Consider the following 19,968-nt stretch of genomic DNA (forward strand, 5'->3'; position numbering starts at 1 on the left):
AGAGTTTTGCTTTTATTAAAACTGCGTCACTTTAACTAACGATATTGGTACCAGTCAAAATATGCATCACACTGCCCACTAGTGCTGTGAATGAACACTACAGCTTAACTCATCTATGTTTAACCACAAACCAGAATACAATATAATAAGAGATTGAAACACAAATGTGTGCAGAAAAATGAATTGTGAATTTATTCATAAGTGATCACATAAAAACATTGTGCGTGTTTGTGTATAAAGATACATAAAAAAAAAAATTAACTTGCACAGAGTGACCCATGTAAAAAAAAAAAAAAAAAAAGAAATAAAAAAGAATCACATGTTAATAACAGTCCGTAGGACAACCACACAACGCTAAACGAGGCCAGGGCCCTAACGAGGTGGGAAGCCCCGGTGTGGCCCCCCCCGGCCCCTGAACCCCCCTCCTCCTCCCCTGTCTCCCCGGAAGTTGGGTCTGTTCCTCTCCCGGCCCCGGTCCCCGCCGCGCCCTGCGTTAGGCCCCCCGCGGCCCCCCCTCGGGGCCCCTCCGCCTCGGTCCGACTTGAGCTTGGCCTGCGGAGACTTGGGCCGCAGCCGCTCGATGTCCTCCGTGCAGCCCGAGAGGTGCATGTTGGGCACGGTGAAGTGAGACGCGTACGCCTCAGCGTTGAAGTTACTGTTGGTCAGTGTGGGCCCTACAGTCAGCCAGCCTGGGGGGGGACATGGGAGGGAGATGGAGGGGGGGGAGACAAAGATAGAGAAGAGATAGAGATGGGAGGGAGTAGGATTAGATTAGAGCGCCTAGCGAAGGAGTGATCGTGATTAGCCACACAACATAATCACAGGGTAACCGTGACTCCATGTGCCATTATCAGGAATACAACAAATTACGTCAAGTCCCCCCCCAGGCCCCACAAACTCACTGGAGAACACTGTATCTTTACGTCACCTCCACACAATCAGCCCTAGTCGTCAACATGTTTTTTTTGGTTTCAATGTTTACTGCTGCAATTTCGCCGTCAAGGTTTACGGACTTGCCATAGGCGACAATAGCGGGCACACGGGAGTGGCTAGTATTATACCCTGGTGAATTTAACCCAGGTACACCTTGTTGCAGTGCTTAAAAGGACATATGCAAACCAAGAGTGTTTTTCCCCTCTGCCAACGCCGTCACCTAGTAGAAGACACACGGGGCATTCCTCAGTGCTATTTTAATAGCTCGCAGACAAGTAGCCCCAGGGCCCAGGGAGCGGCTCCATGTAAACTCTGTCGTTTTGAACCTTGAACGACCAATGGCATGCGCATCCAAATTCCTGCCTCACCCGTACACACCCTGTTGTAGCCTCTAGACCAGGGATGGGCAACTGGCGGCCCGCGGCCCGCATGCGGCCCGCGGGCAGCATGCGTGCGGCCCGCGTCCTCACTCAGTCAGGCCCGCACATAAAAAAAAAAAAAAGAATAATACTGTAATAATTGATCGAGTTACAGAAAACTCGGTCAAGAAAGATGAGAAGAATTCATAGAATTCGAAGGCAAACCCATGCGTCTAGTTTGCTTAGAAGCGATCTCAGTCATTAAAGATATCCACTTAAGTCGCCACTACAACTACTACAACTGCTTGTTGGGTTTGAGTTCATTGAGTTGTTGCACTTAATGTTGGGCCACTGTTTTTCATTTTTTTGACTTCATTGAATGATGATGTATGTGAGCCCTTTGCACTGATACAAATACTGACCATTCATGTGGCTGTTTGAGCATGGAAAACATGAAATGAATGTATGTTGGTTCAATTAACATACCGTACATAGGTTATGATTCTGGATGATTTTTTAGGTAGTGGCCATCCCCAAAATGCACCAGAATACAGGAAATCATATCTACCAAATTCAAAATTGTGTAGCTTCTCTCAGCTCACGTTTAGTTGAAGTGTGCAGTCATGTGGCCCTCCGATGGTTATGATGAAAAATGTGGCCCTCTTTATCATGAAAGTTGCCCATCCCTGCTCTAGACCAGTGTTTCCGCACGAAAAAATTGGTGCCGGTCAGGTGACCTGGAAGGTTTCATTTTAACGTTTTTCTTTTTTTTTTTACTTCTTTAGATATTTGGCAGCTGAGAAGCGTGCCGCTGCCGACTCCTCCTTCCCCAAGGCGGCTTCGCTGAGCAGTCTTTATTAGAGATTAGATCGGGTCCAGAAAAACAAGCCTGCACCGGCCCGAGCCCGTGCACGTTCTGTCTGAGCCCGGCCCGACACATTACCTGTAGTTATGAGCCCGAGCCCGATTTCAACCCGACATTTATTTTAATTAGGGCCCGACCGATATTGATTTTTGAGTGCCGATGCCGATGTCGATTATTTTCAGAGAAAAATTACGATTACGATTTAATCGGCCGATTAAAAAACAAAAAAAAACAACATAAAACATAGTTTTTGATACCTTAAATATACTTTAAACACTTTTGACGAATATGTGAATTGAATGCAGAATCTTTGAGTGTTTTAGAATACATTTACAGTCAAAAATGAGTGCAATGTAAAATGTAAAATAAATAACTAACTCCCAATGTGCTGCGCTCGTGAGCAGTGACTAACACGTGCGTGCTGAGCAGTATGGTCTCACCGTTAGAGTCTACAGTATAAAAAATTAACATGGCCTGGGACCTAAAGAAAAACAGGCACAACATGCTCAAACAACGCGTCTTGTGTACATTGGTGAGGTGAGCGCGCAGCTGCCTGAGCGAGCGTGCTTTCATGTTGTACGGTAAAATTCAATCTCCTCTTTTTTACTCCAGCTAAAGTTGTTAGTTAGCAAGGCGAGTAGGAGCGCAATCTGCAGGATACTAATCGCAATACCATTTATAAAAAAAAAAAAATCGGTTGTAATCGGCGTCTTTTTGGCCGATGCCGATTATTTTCAAAAAGGCTATAATCGGCTGATTAAATCGGCAGGCCGATAAATCGGTCGGGCCCTAATTTTAATACATGTGTAACTCTGTACACATTTTTTACTTAGGCCTACTCTGCTAAATATATATGTAGGGGCTTTTTTTCCGATAATGACCGGCGACGTTCTATACATTATCCCCCTTATTACACGGCTACTTGCCTTTTTTTTTTTTAAGACACATGGTGTGTCTTTTTACTATTTACTCGTTACCAGCATTCGTAGAGTTGATCAGCGGTGAAATAGTCCTCCAAAGACGTTGACGTCGCTTAGCAGCCAAAGACGCTGGGGTTGACAGGTTACCGGACTACTACCCATGCAAGTGAACGGAGCGTTCCACGGCATTGAGAAGACCCGTGTAATAAAGACCTATAATATTTCTGTTCATGGCATCTATAATATTTCTGTTTATGACGTCTCCTCCGAGGTCCTGACTCACTGAGGTCATAAAAGATCGCAGGGCACTTATCGCAAAGATTAGGGGTTTCCCCGGTGTTCTGGCCCAATCAGGCTCATTCAATCTGGCCCCCTAAGCATCCTCCTGTATAATTGTCTGACCACACACCACCTCAAGCTGGTGTGTGGTGAGCGTTCTGGCGCAGATTGGCTGCTGTGCATCACCCAATTGGGTGCTACACACATGCGTGGTGGTTTGTGAGGTCCCCCCTTCATTGTAAAGCGTCTTTGAGTGTCTAGAAAAAAGCGCTATATAAATTCAATCCATTATTATTATTATTTCTCCTCAGATTAGGCCAATAAAGCAATGATGTAAAAAAAAAAAAAAAAACACGCCTGATCAAAGGCCCGGCCCCACCCAAGGATAGTGGTGGGAAATATCGGCGGGCCGGGTCGGGTCAATCAAAACCCTCATTGTTTAACATGAATTGGCTAAACAAATGACCACTGTAGCATATTAAAAGAAGATAATTATTTCCATTGGCCATTCTGACCGGAGACATTTAGAATTTTCGGTCCTCCTCATTTCTCTTCCGGTCAATGACCGGTAATTACCGGACAACGGAAACTCTGCTCCGCACTAAAGCTGTGCGGACAGCAGCCGACCAATCTCACATGGGGTCCTCCGTAGTGCTCTCACCAGGCCTGATGGTTGAGTCCCTGCCGAACAGGTGGAGCCTCCGTCGGCCCAGGCAGAAGTGCTCGATGATGTGGAAGATCTCCACGGGCTTCTCCACATTGCCCATCTCCGGCTCCTCCGTGATGATCAGGTCGATGTCCACGTTGGCGTGGATGAAGTCCCCGTCGGTACTGCGTCGGACCGTGCCTTTGATCCCCATCAGACAGTGTTCCTGGAGATGGGACGAATGTTCTTACAAGCGAGGCCAACTGCTGCTCTGTTCCTTTCGGGCGGCCAAAAGCGAATGACTGATTGAATCAGTTGTGTAAAATATTAAGTAACAATCAATGTACTAACTAATACCGATTGCCTTGCAGTATGAGCATTCAGGGCTCCAGAGTGCGCCTAATTTGGGTGCACATGCGCCTAGAATTCGGGGTAGTGCGACTGCAAATTTATCTGGTATAATTATTATTTTATTTTTTTACATAGCAGTCTATTCATAATATTGTAATGACCACGGAAGAGGCAGTGAATGAAGTATTGATTAGACAGCGATTTATTAGATACCTAATAAACCGTTGGAACATGCAATACCGATAACATTAGCAACGCCGGTAAACAAACCCGCGAAGCCCAATCAAGGGGCCTGTAGTACGAAGCTCGATTAGAGGGTTAGCGAGGTATGTTGAGCTGAAAGCCTGGGTTAGCTGTACCATGAAAGTCGATCTCTTTAAGCGTCGCTGTATCACCATGGTGACTTACGCTCGCAACCAAACCGGGTCGGGAGCAGCTTTTCAGCGAGTCTACCCGGAGATCGGCTACTTATATCGCCGTGCGCAGCTTCCTAGCCCCTCCTCCGATAATGGCGTCACCATTTGTGGGTGTTCCCATGGACCTCGGCGCACTTATCGTACAGGCGTCTCTCCGGAGACGGAGGGTTTTTCGGGACAGAGCCGATCCCTTGGCATTGTCTGACGATATTCTCTATGACAGATACAGATTCTGCATTTATTTAAGGCATTTATTTAATGTTCAAAATATTATTAATCAATGGCGGCACAGTCCAACGCCCCCCCCCCCCCCCCTCAACAACTCAAAACTTGGGTGCACCATAAATACGTGCTGGTGCACCCAAATTAAAAATGTAGGCGCACCAGTGAACCCAAGGAAAAAGTTTGTCTGGAGCCCTGCAGCATCATCACGTGTTCATCACATCGAAAGGCTTAACTCCATTCAGTCAATCATTGTAATGGCGGACTGAATAAGCCAACAGTGTTGAGGTACGGCGATGGCACTGCCTGGTACCTTGGTCCTTTGGAACACAGCCTTGGGGTCAAGGGTCTTGGTCTTGCCAGGGTTGTTCTTGTTGGTCTTGATCCAGCAAATATCCTCACATCGTCTGAAGCCCCACTTCCTCAAACACTGCGGGGCGACAAAGACGTACACATTCCGAGATAAGAAACACCACAGATACATGACGAGCCCAGGGGCAAGGGGTGTAGCCAAGAAAATGCACTACATATCAGTGGCATTACAAAGGGAGCCGATGCTAACCCGGGCCTCATCCATTGGCCTGAACACCGCAGTGGGGGACGACACAGGCTCCATCACAGCCCGTCAGCGGGTTGTCATGGTATCAGGCGGTCACAGGGCGGTGGACGGTGTTTAGTAGGGATGTCCCGATCCGATATTTGGATCGGATCGGCCGCCGATATTGGCAAAAAAATGCATATCAATATCGGATCGGCCTGCACGGGAAAATCCCGATCCGGACTCCCGATCCAGTTTGTTTTCAAAACTCCGGTCCGTGTTTTCGCACCAATGTAGGTAATCCATTCCAGTTTTTTCCAGCTTTTCCCCCCAAATCCGGCCCGCGTTGTTCAGCACACCTAGTGCACAACTAGTGTTGGCTTTTTAAGCCTTGGTTTACACTCTTGTTGTTCAAGAGCAGAGCACTGATGCCAATTCAGTGTGTGTGTGGTAATTTGACTATTTTCTACTCAGGTTTTGTGTGTGTTGTTTTTATATATAATGTTATATTGTTTACAATATTGTTTACACTCTTGTTGTTCAAGAACAGAGCACTGATGCCAATTCAGTGTGTGGTAATTTGACTATTTATTATTTTGTCTATTTTGTGTTTATTTAACCCTGAATAAACAGGTCAGCTTCTCATTACCAACTATTGTGGATTATTCAAACTAACCTAATTAAGTTGGCTAGTTGTTCTTAAGAGTAAAACCCTTTTCAACATGAGTAGTACAACAAAATAAGTAAATATCTTTAATCTTTAATACATGCTTGGATCGGCCGGTATCGGTATCGGCCGATGCTAAAAGCTACAATATCGGTATCGGATCGGAAGTGCAAAAAGCTGGATCGGGACATCCCTAGTGTTGAGTGTTTCTCACTACTAAGAAGTATTGGGAGATCATGTGGGTTCATCATGAGGCCTCACTTAAAAGCCTAATTTCTGATCGAGAAACCTGCCCATCAGAATGTGTTAAACGTAGGGCTGGATACGTAGGGCACATTCCGCCACTCGGGAGATAACGCATGTCATTAACGGAGCTATTGTTTTCAACAAGACATTCCATCCATGCAGAAGCATTAGTCATAAGGCATTTGAGTGAAAGTATGTGTTATTTTGATCAATCATAATAAGAAGCGGTAAATACTCATTATAATGCATTACTTGTACTTCTGTATGATGTATGCTCATCATAATACTTCTGGTGTACTTCTGTGTGTGGTATGCTCATCATAAACCCTGCTGTACTTCTGTGTGTGGTATGCTCATCATACACCCTGGTGTACTTCTGTGTGTTGTATGCTCATCATACATCCTGGAGACCTTCTTTGTGATTTATGCTCATCATAAACCCTGCTGTACTTCTGTGTGTGGTATGCTCATCATAAACCCTGCTGTACTTCTGTGTGTGGTATGCTCATCATACATCCTGGAGTACTTCTGTGTGTTGAATGCTCATCATAAATCATAGCTAGCGTACCATCCTGCCGAGATCCAAGCCTTCTCCAGAACCGCACCAGAGGAAGACGAAGGAGCGCAGGGCAGATATCTCCTCAATCTCCAGCTTCATTATCTTCACATGCAAGGCAGACAGCGGGAGAGAGAGGAAAAGGAGGAGGAGAGATGGGAGGTGCGATCAACTATAAAGCGCATCGCTACTAAACCTCTTTACTGGGGCAAATCTACATTTTCATAACGTCAGACATAGTCTGCATCAACTTGACTTTGTCTTTGTATTCACAAACCAGACTATAAGCATTAACACTGTATGTTGCGCTAGTAACTGTGTGATGCCCTGAACAACTTGGAACCCGCTCAGAAGTAGACAGAACTGACTGGCGGAAGAACAGCCCCGACGTACGTCATCCCAGTTCCAAAAGCGCTCCGTGTGGCTGATGCCCGACTCCCTGTAGTACTCCTCCAAGGGTGGCTCCAGCAGGATCACGTCAAACTTACACTTGAGGTCTCGCAGGTCGAAGTGCTCCGGGTCCGCCTGTAGGTACCTGAACAGACACAGAGGCTCCCGGGCTTAAGTGCCTTTATTGTCACTACTGAAATAAGACCTTTATTTAGCGAATACAGGAGAAAATGCTATGTTTTTGCCAGTATCCCCAAAACGTCTCGGACGCATGTTATGGTCTTTTCGTGAAGCCGAAGTGCCCGTTAGCAGGCCTAAGGGTGAGGTGTGAGATGTGTTTGTGGAGTTGTGGTGCTGGTATGGAAAGCCAAACACAATATGTGCATTTAAACACATTAACTACACAACGTCTATAAGCAGATTGTAAATACGTACATGGGGGGAGTGTTGGTAGTGGAGATGAGTTCATCCTTCAGTCTGATAAGCTCTCGCAGTTTGGGATACTCCTCAAATCGGTCAGCCAGACCTGAATATCGCAGAGAGATTAAAAGACAAACCCACACACACACACACACACACGTGGAAGTAGACATACAAAACACGACCATGCAGGAACATAGACATACCAACATCTCTGATGAAGTTCTGGGGCCGATGGCCGGTATCCACAAAGTGCTGGCAATAGTCATTGTGTGGGTTAAGACTCTGTGTACCCTAAAATGAAACAAATGACAACATGGATTCATTTTGTTTTCACAGGAAATTCAGACACTTCAGGTCAGGTACAAATGATCAGGAGGACTCACTCATCTTATCCCACAATGACTAGACTGTGTGTGTGTGTGTGTGTGTGTGTGTGTGTGTGTGTGTGTGTGTGTGTGTGTGTGTGTCAAATCCAGTACATATAGGCAGGGCGCTGCCTACATTATGTCCCTGCTGCTCAACTCTGTCGGTTCATTTATTATCGTGATGCATGGTTTCACCATGACTATGGAGTCAATGGGCAGTTCACAGATGAGGGGTTAGAGCATGAGCACAGAGAGAGAATCAGCTTCCTCACCTTCAGGAAAGTACTTGAGTCCTTGTAGACCTCCTCGTATGGGTTGTTTTCTTCTGGCGGCTGCAACTCCACCTCTTCCTAGAGTAATGCAGTTGACAACACTTCAGATACGTGCTATACAGCTGAGCATAATATATCTGAAGTACAAACTGAAGGTAGCTCAATGAAGAGTAAGACACAAACCAATCCCAAATGAGATGTAGATGCATTTTAGACGATAAACTGGGCAATTTAATAAACACAGAATTATTTAGCCCTCATAATATGCACACAGCACAAATAGTATTTTGAATAACACATCGGGGGCAAGATACGGGGGGGGGGGGTATCTTTGGACGTGGATGATTCAAGTCACCTTGATGACTATGTCGATGTCTTCTTCTGTGTCATCTCCCTCCCCTGTGGCTTTGCGTTTGGAAGGCGGGACCGATGTGTCCAGGGATGCCCTACAAACCAGGAATCAACATCTAAGGACGCAATAATGGACCAATAACAGCCAGGTGATTCGATGATTGAAAGGCATCTCACCGTGAAATCTCTCGGGTCTCCTCGATCTCCTTCAGTTCATCTTTACTGTTCAGCACAGCGCCAATACTATCAGCGCTTTCAGCTCCCAGCTGTACGGAGATGTTATTTTTAGTATGTTATTGATGTGCAATACACCTACTCGTTATCCGGTAGCATACAGTAAATAGTGTACCTCTGGCGACAAAATAATCGGCGGCTGTCTCAATATTATGCGAGTAGCACGATAAGGAGGGCGGGAGTGTTTGTTATCAACGTTACCTGTTGAGCTAAAAGCTGTCGCCTAAGCTTCTGCTTTTTGCGTATCTCTTGCAATCGACTGTTCATTTCTTAAGCACTGCAGCTTTGCATTAGCCGCTTTTTTGTTTAGAAGGATGGGACAAATAATGTGGTTAAAAAATGCTAATCAAAGTAACAGGACTGTGGCTATAAACCGGAGCTAATGTGGACACAATGATGACAAACTGTTATCCGGCGCGTCTATGTTGCGTCATGACGCTCCTCCAATGGTAAAACGCTAACATGTCTTTGTTCCAGACCACCACCGGGGCGCTGTTTCCTACTGATACAGAAGGCATGTGCTGGGAGGAAATCTCTAACCAGGTATGCGCTCCTGATGCAATGGGAATGTAATATATTGTAGGACTTTATAGGCCTAGTGGTAGAATAGGCATACTAGTGATAATTGTATACCTACTAGTGCTGTATAATTGTTTCATACATTCGTCCTCATCCACAAATTGTGGAAACAAAGTTTCCAAAATTGTGGAAACAAAGACAGAAATACAACCTATATATATATGCATATATCTTTGTATTTTTATATTATTGAATCTATCCATTAATCTATATATATATTTATATCCACATTTATCCATCTAGGCCTACATCTATTCTGTCTGTCTAGCCTGTTTTTAATTGTTTCAGGATTGTTATCGGCCTTTAATGATTTGACTGAATATGCTACATATCTCATGAATTCAACGCGGAACCCATAGACTTACAAAATCGATGGGAAAGGCTCTGAAAAAGTCAACCATCCATTCGTTCATCAGTTCAGTGAGCTACAAATTGGATTCTGATTAGAGACCGACTCACATCCAAACTCCAGGTCCGAAGGGAAGCGCTCCCCCTTCCTACTTTCCCCGGGCCCTCCTGCAGTACAGGGGGGCCCATTGATCCGCGTCTGCGTGTCTCCGGCGCTCAGCCTGCAGCGCTCGATCCATCCCACACACCACAGCACGAGCAGCAGGACCGGGGAAGCCCTTCTTTGGAGCGGGGAGCGTTTTCCAACCAATATGTATCCTAGATATATAATTAAAGAACACTCATGAACATGTCATCGAGAAGTGGAAACATGGAGTTGACGTTCGTAACTATCGCGTTTGCACTTTTGGCCATGAACGGTCGCGTATTTAGCAACGGCCATTCGTTTATCCCGCCGTTCACCGACTGCGTCCAAAGCCGCGGTGGGAAAGAGGGATCCTACCAAGGGGCGATAGATGTCACCGAGTCCGGTTCTCGGTGCATGAACTGGAGCCAAGTGGCGGGTTTTAAGGATCGGTACCAGGGTAAAGGGGTCGGGGATCACAACCACTGCCGGAACCCCGACGGTCGGATCCGACCATGGTGCTTTTTCAACAACACCAGGGGCAGAGTGGACTGGGGCTATTGCGACTGTAAACAAGGTAAGCGTGCAACCCTCAGTGCGTGTTATTTTTGTTCCTCTGATGCAGATAGTAATGATGGTGACTATCAAGCCGATCTTGCCAGGCCAAATAGTTTGAAGACGTGAAACCTCACGACCACCTCTTATGCGTCAGTCGTGGTTCAGGTTTGCGCGAGGGCATGACAAGCCCAAACAGGCGCATTTTTAGCCGGGCTGTTGAGCGCTAAGATATTTGCCTCGGGCTCCTACACCTTGGTTACCAATGAGTCAACACATGACAATAGGCATCGGATAATGTCAAACATTAGGGAAGTTGTCTATAACAAAAGAGAATCATAACTTGGTTGTGAATCATACAATCTCGCAGATTGTATGATTGTTTTGGGCGTCTCTGTGGAGACGCCCAAAACAAAAATAAACTGAATAGGGACTTTTGACAAAAGAGATTGATTGACAGGCAGTTATTTGTCCAGTGATTAATCAATAGGCTAGTGATGGATTAAATATAGGTCGATCTATATAGATTGATCAATACTGTTAAATCAATATGGATTCATCAGGTTCATCAATCTGGATTATATCAGGCACCCTGAGCCCGCATCCTCATCTGATCTTCTTCCAGAAAATATGTAGTTGTACTTTGTATTTCTCAAAAGGTCTATTGGAGATGTTTTAGCCCTTTCTGAGTGCCATTATCGCTGCTTTGTGAAGTAACGAGACAAGGATAGGAACGTTTGTCTATTACATCAGAAAATCCACAAAGAAGATAAATTATAAAATAATACTTCATGAATCCCATATTGGAAATGCAGGGAATACAGAGGCTCACAGACACATTTACCAGCCTCAATGTGTTTCATGAACACCTGGTCATCCTCCCCTATTTCTCTCCCCAGGATCAGTGCGTCTGCTGGGGGGACGCTCCAAGTTGGACGGCCGGGTGGAGGTCTACCTGCGGGGGATCTGGGGGTCCATTTGCAGCCAGGACTGGGCTGATGAAGACGCTGCCGTGGTCTGCCGACAGCTGGGCAAGGGGTGAGGAAGAGTGGCGCATGTAAACACACAAATGGACACGCACACAGACAGACCCCTCAGATATAGATACTGGACAACAGACACGTTCACTCTCTCTCACACGCACATACACACATACACACTTGGGCGTTTTCTCTTGCTTTCATGCTAATTCAAACTCGTCTAAAAACACACAAGATGCACATATTGTCAACAGCAGCACATATAATTAACCACACGTGAAACAAACACAGAAACAAGTCCTTACGAGTCCCTTAATGGCGTGTTGGAGAGAATCTGAAATGATGATTCACTTGTGGGGCACGCCTCCAGTGATGATAATTAAATTATGCGTCATGTTTTGAAAACTATTTCTGTCTCTTGTCTCCTTACTTTTTATTATCGCATGCGCACTAGGTTTTCCCCTTTTCGTTTACGTTCCTCCTCTTGTCCTTCTCTCACCTCACAAGCTCTCATTGTATTTTACTTTAGGGTGACCCCTGCATTCCATCCTCTGTGTCTCCATGAGCTCTTTAAAGCCGCTCCATGCGGCCCATATATTTACCTTCCACACACACACACACCCGCTCACTCACCCGCTCTCAAACTCACTCTCACACACACGGCTTGGTGGAAGTCTAACTGGAGGGAGGTGTGTGTGTGTGTGTGTGTGTGTGTGTGTGTGTGTGTGTGTGTGGGTGGGTGGGGGGGGTCTATCGGTCCATTTACATCCAGGACTGGGCTTATGAAGATGCTGCCGTAGATCTGCATGTAAACACACACATTGGCACTCACACAGACAGACACCTCAGACATAGTCCCTGGACCACGGACACACACGTTCACTCAATCTCACACACACACACACACACATACACACTTGGGCGTTTTCTCTTGCTGTCATGCTAATTCAAACCCGTTTAAAAACACACAAGATGCACATATTGTCAACAGCAGCACATATAATTAACCACACGTGAAACAAACACAGAAACAAGTCGAGTCCCTTAATGGCGTGTTGAAGAGAATCTGAAAATACATTATGTACACAATGTTACGTTTACACAGTACAGTAAACTAATCAAATACATGATGATACACATGATGTTTCACTTGTGGGGCACGCCTCCAGTGATGATAATTCAATTATGCGTCATGTTTTGAAAACGAACTAGAGGTCCATTTGCATCCAGGTCTGGGCTTAAGATGCTGCCGTAGATCTGCATGTAAGCACACACATTGGCACTCACACAGACAGACACCTCAGACATAGTCACTGGACCATGGACACATAAGTTCACTCAATCTCACACACACACACGCAGGCGCACACACTCTCATTCACTCACTCACTCACTCACTCACTCACTCACTCACTCACTCACTCACTCACTCACTCACTCACTCACTCACTCACTCACTCACTCACTCACTCACTCACTCACTCACTCATTCACTCACTCACTCACTCACTCACTCACTCACTCACTCACTCACTCACTCACTCACTCACTCACTCACTCACTCACTCACTCACTCACTCACTTACTCACTCACTCACTCACTCACTCACTCACTCACTCACATACACACCTTCACACTAGAGCTGGGTTTCGATTCAAATTTCAAGAATCGATTTGATTCCGATTTTTAAGTTTCAGAATCGATTTTTTCCGATTTTCTCAGATTCCATCCGATTCGATCCGATTTTGATCTGATTTTCGATCCGATTTCGATTCGATCCGGGGGTTAATGTTATTAAAAATGAAAAATGTATTTGAACCGTTTCCTTCACTTCATGACTGTGTAGAGAAGCAACATATTAAAACTAGTATTATATCAATATTAAACAGCAAATCGTACAAGTATTGGTAGTTACTGATGGCTGGAAGACTGATGAAAAGGTTAAGGGTCAATCTACCTTCAAGAAAGATAATTCAGGACAATAAATGGAGGACATCATTGAGGTGACTATATCTGCAACAGTGGATTACTACTGGGACACTAACCAGTGCATTATTATTATGCTTGAAAATAATTAAGAATTCACCCAAAAGCGGTTGCTACCAAAAGCATTTTTATTTTAAAACTGCTCACACTTAATAAACTGAGAAGTACTGAAACTGGAAGCATAAAATGTAAACGTTGAGCATTTTTCTTTAAAGTGCGAACATAAGAACAGAACATTTTAAACTGTAAAAGCACTGAATGGCGTCTATATGAGCATGTTCAAATCTGTTCTAAAACCACACTCAAGATTTGTTTTCAAGAATATGCAGCACCCTAAGTGTTCAGGGGAATCCCATGAATATTTTCCATGAATATATAAAATATACATTTTTAACTTATAAAATTCGAAAAAAAAAAAATATTATTATTATTTTTTTTATTAAAAAAATAATCGGATAATCGGTCATTAATATGCGAATCGATTAAAAATCGGAAAATCGATTTTTTCAACACAGCTCTACTTCACACACAGGCATACTCACTCACTTACACACAAGTAGACATATACACACACACACACAAACACTCACTAACTCATTCACCCACACTCACCCACCCGCTCACTCACTCACTCACACATACACACAACACACACACTTGCACAAACTCAAGCTCAATAACAAATGAACGTAGACATTCTTGGGCGTTTTCTCTTGCTCTCATGCTAATTCACAATTGTTGCACATATTGTCAACAGCAGCACATATAACCAACCACACGTGAAACACACAGAAACAAGTCCTTTAAGGGTATGTTGGAGATAATCTGAAAATGCATTATGTACACAATGTTAAGTTTATACAGTGAAGTAAACTAGTCAAATACATGATGATACACATGATGATTCACTTGTGGGGCACGCCACCAGTGATGATAATTAAATGATGCGTCATGTTTTGTCAACTATTTCTGTCTCTTGTCTCATTTGTCTTTAGTATCATATGCATGCACCGGTCTTTCCCCTTTTCCTTTACGGTCCTCCTCGGGTTCCTGTCCTTCTCTCCCCTCACAAGCTCTCATTGTATTTTACATTAGGGTGACCCCTGCATTCCAACCTCGTTGTCTCCATGAGCTCTCTAAAGCCGTTCAGTGCAGCCCAGATATTTACCTTCCACACACACACACACGCACAAACAACCGCTCTCAAATTCGCTCTCACACGCGCACACACTCACTAACCCGCTCTCAAACTCACACATGCACACATTCACTCGACCCCTCTCAAACTCACTCACATACGCACACACTCACTCAACCCCTCTGAAACCCACCCTCACACCCACAAACACATGCAAACACACACACACACACACACACACACACATACACACACACACATGCACGTGTATAAACACACAGACCCACAGAGACACACAGACATACAAACTTACATGCACACAATCACATGCAAAAACACACACATACACACATAGATAAACACAATCACATGCGTGTGTACACACACACACACACACACACACACACACACACACACACACACACACACACACACACACACACACACACACACACACACACACACACACACACACGTTGGTGGCATGCGTTGAGGTCATTCTTACCGTAAAGCAGAGGTGCCTTCTCCCTAGGCTGGGGTGTGGGAGGAGGAAAGCGTGGTGATGAGGTGGTCTCTGCACTGACGATATGTTAGGGGAATAGGTTAGGGGGATAGGTTCGAGGATATGTGACACAGATTACAACACTGGTACGTACATGTTCTGGGGCCCTCATAGTCACGTAACCCTTCAGTAAAAGTGAACACCAGAATGGCGACATACTCCCGCAAAATGGAATGATAGCAATCTGCTTTTACGATGGCTATAATGAAACCCTTAATTGGTTATAACTACTAGTGATGTCATATCCGTTCAATCACTGGAGCTGAAAGTGTCTGGAATGACAGCCGAAATGTCCCAGAAGCACTAAAACACATGATAGATCATCGTTAAACATGGATCATTGAACTATGTTGCCTTTGTGATATGAATCACACATGCATGTATGGCCTGTATTTAATTCACTGTACTAACAGTGCATAACAACTTGGACCTGTTGAAAACTACGGGTCAACCCCAGCTGTTATGTTCTGTATCATTTCCTTAGTTCTTCCACTCTGGTGCCCCTCCTAGAATAGACCGAGGGGGCCCTCAACCCCCTAAAGACCAACATCCTGGAGATCAAACCAGCTGGTAATTTCAGGTGGGTGTTCCCAGGTTCACAGGTCAGGCGCGGACCACAGGCCTCTCTCTTTTGGGCGTGGCCAGACTCCACTGGGGGGCAGTCCACTGCCAGGGGGCGGAGCCAGACCTGCTGCAGTGCCCCAGGACCCCCTGGAACGGAGGGGAGTGTCCCATGGCCGCGGCCGTCACCTGCAGCCAACAACAAGGTCCGCTGTCTGTCTGTCTGTCTTCCGTCGGTCAAATCGACCTGTATGTCCCTACCGGTCCATGAATCTGTTGACCTGTCTGTCTGTCAGCCTTACTCTGCGTCTTTCCTCTAGCTCTGTGGCTACCTGTCTTACCCCATTTGTCATTCTGTCAGCACCAGTCTGTCGGTTTGTCCTCATCGTTCTCTCTGTCAATATCTTTCATTTCCCTTCACTGCATTGCACTTGTTGTACACCTGTTACACTTACCCCATGGCTAATACATGCTTTTGTGTGTGTGTGTGTGTGTGTGTGTGTGTGTGTGTGTGTGTGTGTGTGTGTGTGTGTGTGTGTGTGTGTGTGTGTGTGTGTGTGTGTGTGTGTGTGTGTGTGTGTGCGTGCGTGCGTGTGTGTGTGTGTGTACAGTGGTGGTCCCGGTGCGACTGGTGGGGGGTGTCTCTGGGTCGGAGGGCAGGGTGGAGGTCTTCCACGGGGGCCAGTGGGGGTCCGTGTGTGACGACCAGTGGGACGACAGCGACGCAGAGGTGGTCTGCCGACAGCTTGGGCTGAGGTTCATACCAACACGCACATGCACACACACACACACACACACACACACACACACACACACACACACACACACACACACACACACACACACACACACACACACACACACACACACACAAATACCTTTTGTAGTTGTGTTCATTCCTGTGCAGGGTGCCACTTTGACCATCTTTCATGAACACAAACAAAAGGACTAGAGGAATTTATATAAAATGGGAAGTCTCGCTTTCATTATTCGCTCTATTTCTCTCTCTCTTTCTTCTCTCTCTCAATTTCTCTCTCTTTTGCTCTTTCCCCTTTGTGTCTCGTTTATCTGTGTCTCCCTAACTATCTTCCAAAGTATGTTAAGTATTCTTTCCATTTGGAGGCACAGGCAGAGAAGGCACAGTAGGCATGACATCTGGGCTCAGACCCTGAATCAGCCTCATTGTTCCAGGGACGTTGTAGTGCCTCAGTTATTCATACAACACTGACCCAGGCTCCTGACACACTATTGTGTGTGTGTATGTGTGTGTGTGTGTGTGTGTGTGTGTGTGTGTGTGTGTGTGTGTGTGTGTGTGTGTGTGTGTGTGTGGGTGTGTGTGTGTGTGTGTGTGTGTGTGGGTGTGTGTGTGTGTGTGTGTGTGTGCGTGTGTGTGTAAGTGCCTTATTGAGGTATTTATTTTTTATTTGTGTGTATTTATTTGTGTGTTTTGGTTGGCTTCCATAATACAAATTGGATGTGACTCCCTCACCTGCAATGTCTCGAGGCATCAGGCATGAGGAGTGCATTGAACCTCCACAGGCGAACAACACTTTCCACTGGAAATGACAAACACAATTTAAATTTGTTTAATCAAACAAAACAGGCCTTGTAGTTGGTGAATTATCGTGGATGATTGAGATCTGGTTGTATGCAGAGGTATATTGGTGTTTTACAAAAAAGATATAATTGATACCGTTTTAAATTCAGATTCAAATCAACTTTATTTGATGATTGATGTTGGATTAAAATGATTGCATGCCTATACAACATACAAGATGCTATCGACTCACACAGCTATGCCTGCTATTATTCATTCTACTCTTATCACTTCAAGTCGTTGAAGACAGCCTCCTGTGATCCTTGTCTGCCCCCTGGTGGCTGGTGAGCCTCACAGTTGGGGAGCCGCTGCGGCTTCGCCTAACATCGCCTTCTTGTCTCACCTGTTCTCTGAGCAGTGGCATCCCCAGGGCCTGGGGCCAGGCACGTTTCGGCGAGGGTTCGGGTCGCATGTGGCTGGATGAAGTGCGCTGTACTGGGAATGAGCTGTCTCTGGAGCAGTGCCCCAAAGCATCCTGGGGCGACCATGACTGTCTGCATTCAGAAGACGCCGGCGTTTCCTGTCACACGCTCCCAGGTGATGACTCTGCCATACCCTAACCCCTGTGACACCTGTGACAAATATTACACAAGTTTATTACACTGATAACGCCACTCACACAGTGACGCATACAAGCCAGCTGTTAGACGTAATCTACAAGTTACGGGTAACACAACGCCTACAAGCTAGCTGTAAAACAAAGCCTATAAACTAGATGTAACACATAACATACAAATAATCGGTAACACGTAGACCACAATGTAGCGGTTACATGCGGCCAATAAACCACCAGTAACACAAAAACGCTAGTAACACGTACATGCTAGCAGTAATAAATGCAGTCATGTTTAGGGTTAGGGTTAGGGTTAGGCTAACCCTAACCCTAACCCTATGTGTTCAGAACCTGGTGACCCGGTTGCTTATTTTGTGCGTTACATTTATTCTACCTCTGTGTATTCCCTTCAGATGGTACAGTTAGGCTAGCTGGGGGAACAGAGAGCCACGAGGGGCGTTTGGAGATCTTCTACCGCGGCCAATGGGGAACAGTGTGCGATGATGGCTGGACAGACTCTAACACACTGGTGGTGTGTCGACAGCTAGGCTACAGGTAATGTTGCTGAAATCATGCAATGCGTCTCAACACATATGTTGCTCTAAGGTTGATCAGTGGAAACTTTTATCCAAAGAGACATTTATCATGTACGATTTTACATCTTCCATAAGGATTTTACAGGCAGACACAACCAGCCATGGACATACAGGGAATTGAACCCCTGACCCTGGCATTTTCAATGTCTTAATTTCAAACGTCAAATGCCCCTGAAATGTCTTTTCAGTGCACTACCAGTTCAGCTGGCGATCTTAGTTATACATTTATGTACTCTTCAGGTCCGGTACGAGGGTGGTCTCTGAGGAGGAGGGGGAGGAGACCCCGGGAACCCGGTTCGGCTGGGGTTCAGGACCCATCCTGCTGGACGATGTGAGCTGCACGGGGAAGGAGCCCGGCCTGGAGCTGTGCCAGAGGAGGGAGTGGACCCTCCATGACTGTACCCACTACGAGGACGTCAGCGTGGCCTGCGGCCCGCAGCGGCCCGGACCGCAGAGCCCCGGGACGCAGCGCCCCGGACCGGACCCACATACAAGTAGGCCCACCACAGAATCTGTGGTAGAGAGCGAGAGACTGTGTGTGACTTTGTTAGAATGAGAGAAATGGAATATGTTTGTGTATGTGTGTGTGTTTGTGTACATGTGCAGATTTTGAGTCTTGAGATTTTGAGTTGCCTCGTGTGTATGTGGATTTTCAGTGTGTGATTGATTTCAGTGTTTGTGTGTGTGTGTGTGATAACTGTCTATCTTTGAGTGTTTCTGTGTCCCTCTGTTCTCTTCACAATAGTTTTTTGTTAATGTTGTCCTTGAAAGAGAAGATGATCCTCTTTGAAGGCTCTCTCTGTTCTATTCACATGGTTTGCACGGAATGTGCATACCTGTTTAAGTTTGCATGCGTTTTTGAGTGTGTGTGTGTGTGTGTGTGTGTGTGTGTGTGTGTGTGTGTGTGTGTGTGTGTGTGTGTGTGTGTGTGTGTGTGTGTGTGTGTGTGTGTGTGTGTGTGTGGTATTGACAGAATGTGTGTGGTTTGTATGAATGCATGTGCAGTGTGTGTGGGTTTGTGGGTTTCGGTGTAAGACACACCCAGTCAGACAAACAAAGTCAGAGGTAATTCAAGCTTACCACAAACTCATGTGTACAGAGGCTTGCATGTGTCAATATTTGCACACCACACTCACTCAAACTATTAAGTCACAAGGATAAAAAAGAATTGTACAGATTTAATTAAGTTTAAGCTACTGATTGTTCTCAGCCTCACCTCCACTTGCTTCATCTGAAACCGTCTGGCAAGTGAGTAAATGGAAAAACCCTTAGTCTTTAGTCCTCAGTGTTTGTGATCAGGAGGACACACGACTGTCTATGCTGGTTTCAGGATCAGAGCTGTCAGTCAGGCCTCA

The 19,968-nt window shown here is 45.6% G+C and overlaps 2 protein-coding genes across 2 annotated transcripts in view; one reads left to right on the plus strand and one right to left on the minus strand.

Annotated features, from left to right (window-relative positions):
* Positions 1-174: 174 nt before the first annotated feature.
* Positions 175-9,470, minus strand: mettl14 (methyltransferase 14, N6-adenosine-methyltransferase subunit). The gene is made up of 11 exons (XM_060047235.1): positions 9,235-9,470; positions 8,977-9,065; positions 8,804-8,894; positions 8,449-8,526; positions 8,015-8,102; positions 7,824-7,914; positions 7,392-7,533; positions 7,011-7,103; positions 5,305-5,421; positions 4,018-4,228; positions 175-689 (listed from the first exon to the last, which is right to left on the minus strand). Exons 1-11 carry the CDS (start codon positions 9,298-9,300, stop codon positions 373-375), a joined length of 1,383 nt encoding a protein of 460 aa, XP_059903218.1. The 5' UTR covers positions 9,301-9,470; the 3' UTR covers positions 175-372.
* Positions 9,471-9,867: 397 nt separating this feature from the next.
* Positions 9,868-19,968, plus strand: part of prss12 (serine protease 12) — a 27,635-nt gene continuing 17,534 nt past the window's right edge. Inside the window, exons 1-7 of the mRNA XM_060047234.1 lie at positions 9,868-10,661; positions 11,539-11,677; positions 15,901-16,073; positions 16,479-16,623; positions 17,823-18,001; positions 18,431-18,572; positions 18,854-19,107. Of these exons, the coding sequence (XP_059903217.1) occupies positions 10,304-10,661; positions 11,539-11,677; positions 15,901-16,073; positions 16,479-16,623; positions 17,823-18,001; positions 18,431-18,572; positions 18,854-19,107 (1,390 nt within the window). The 5' untranslated portion in view covers positions 9,868-10,303. The remainder of the gene's footprint in view (positions 10,662-11,538; positions 11,678-15,900; positions 16,074-16,478; positions 16,624-17,822; positions 18,002-18,430; positions 18,573-18,853; positions 19,108-19,968) is intronic.

This window comes from Gadus macrocephalus, chromosome 3 (assembly GCF_031168955.1).
Source record: "Gadus macrocephalus chromosome 3, ASM3116895v1".
Taxonomy (NCBI): domain Eukaryota; kingdom Metazoa; phylum Chordata; class Actinopteri; order Gadiformes; family Gadidae; genus Gadus; species Gadus macrocephalus.

Bases quoted from the DNA above. Each gene is read 5' to 3' on its own strand.
- mettl14 (XM_060047235.1), bottom strand. From the start codon at position 9,300: ATGAACAGTCGATTGCAAGAGATACGCAAAAAGCAGAAGCTTAGGCGA. The intron at 7,915-8,014 runs GTATGTCTATGT...TGCGATATTCAG, and splicing joins GAACTTCATCAGAGATGTTG to GTCTGGCTGACCGATTTGAG. The intron at 7,534-7,823 runs GTACGTATTTAC...GTGTCTGTTCAG, and splicing joins ACTACCAACACTCCCCCCAT to GTACCTACAGGCGGACCCGG.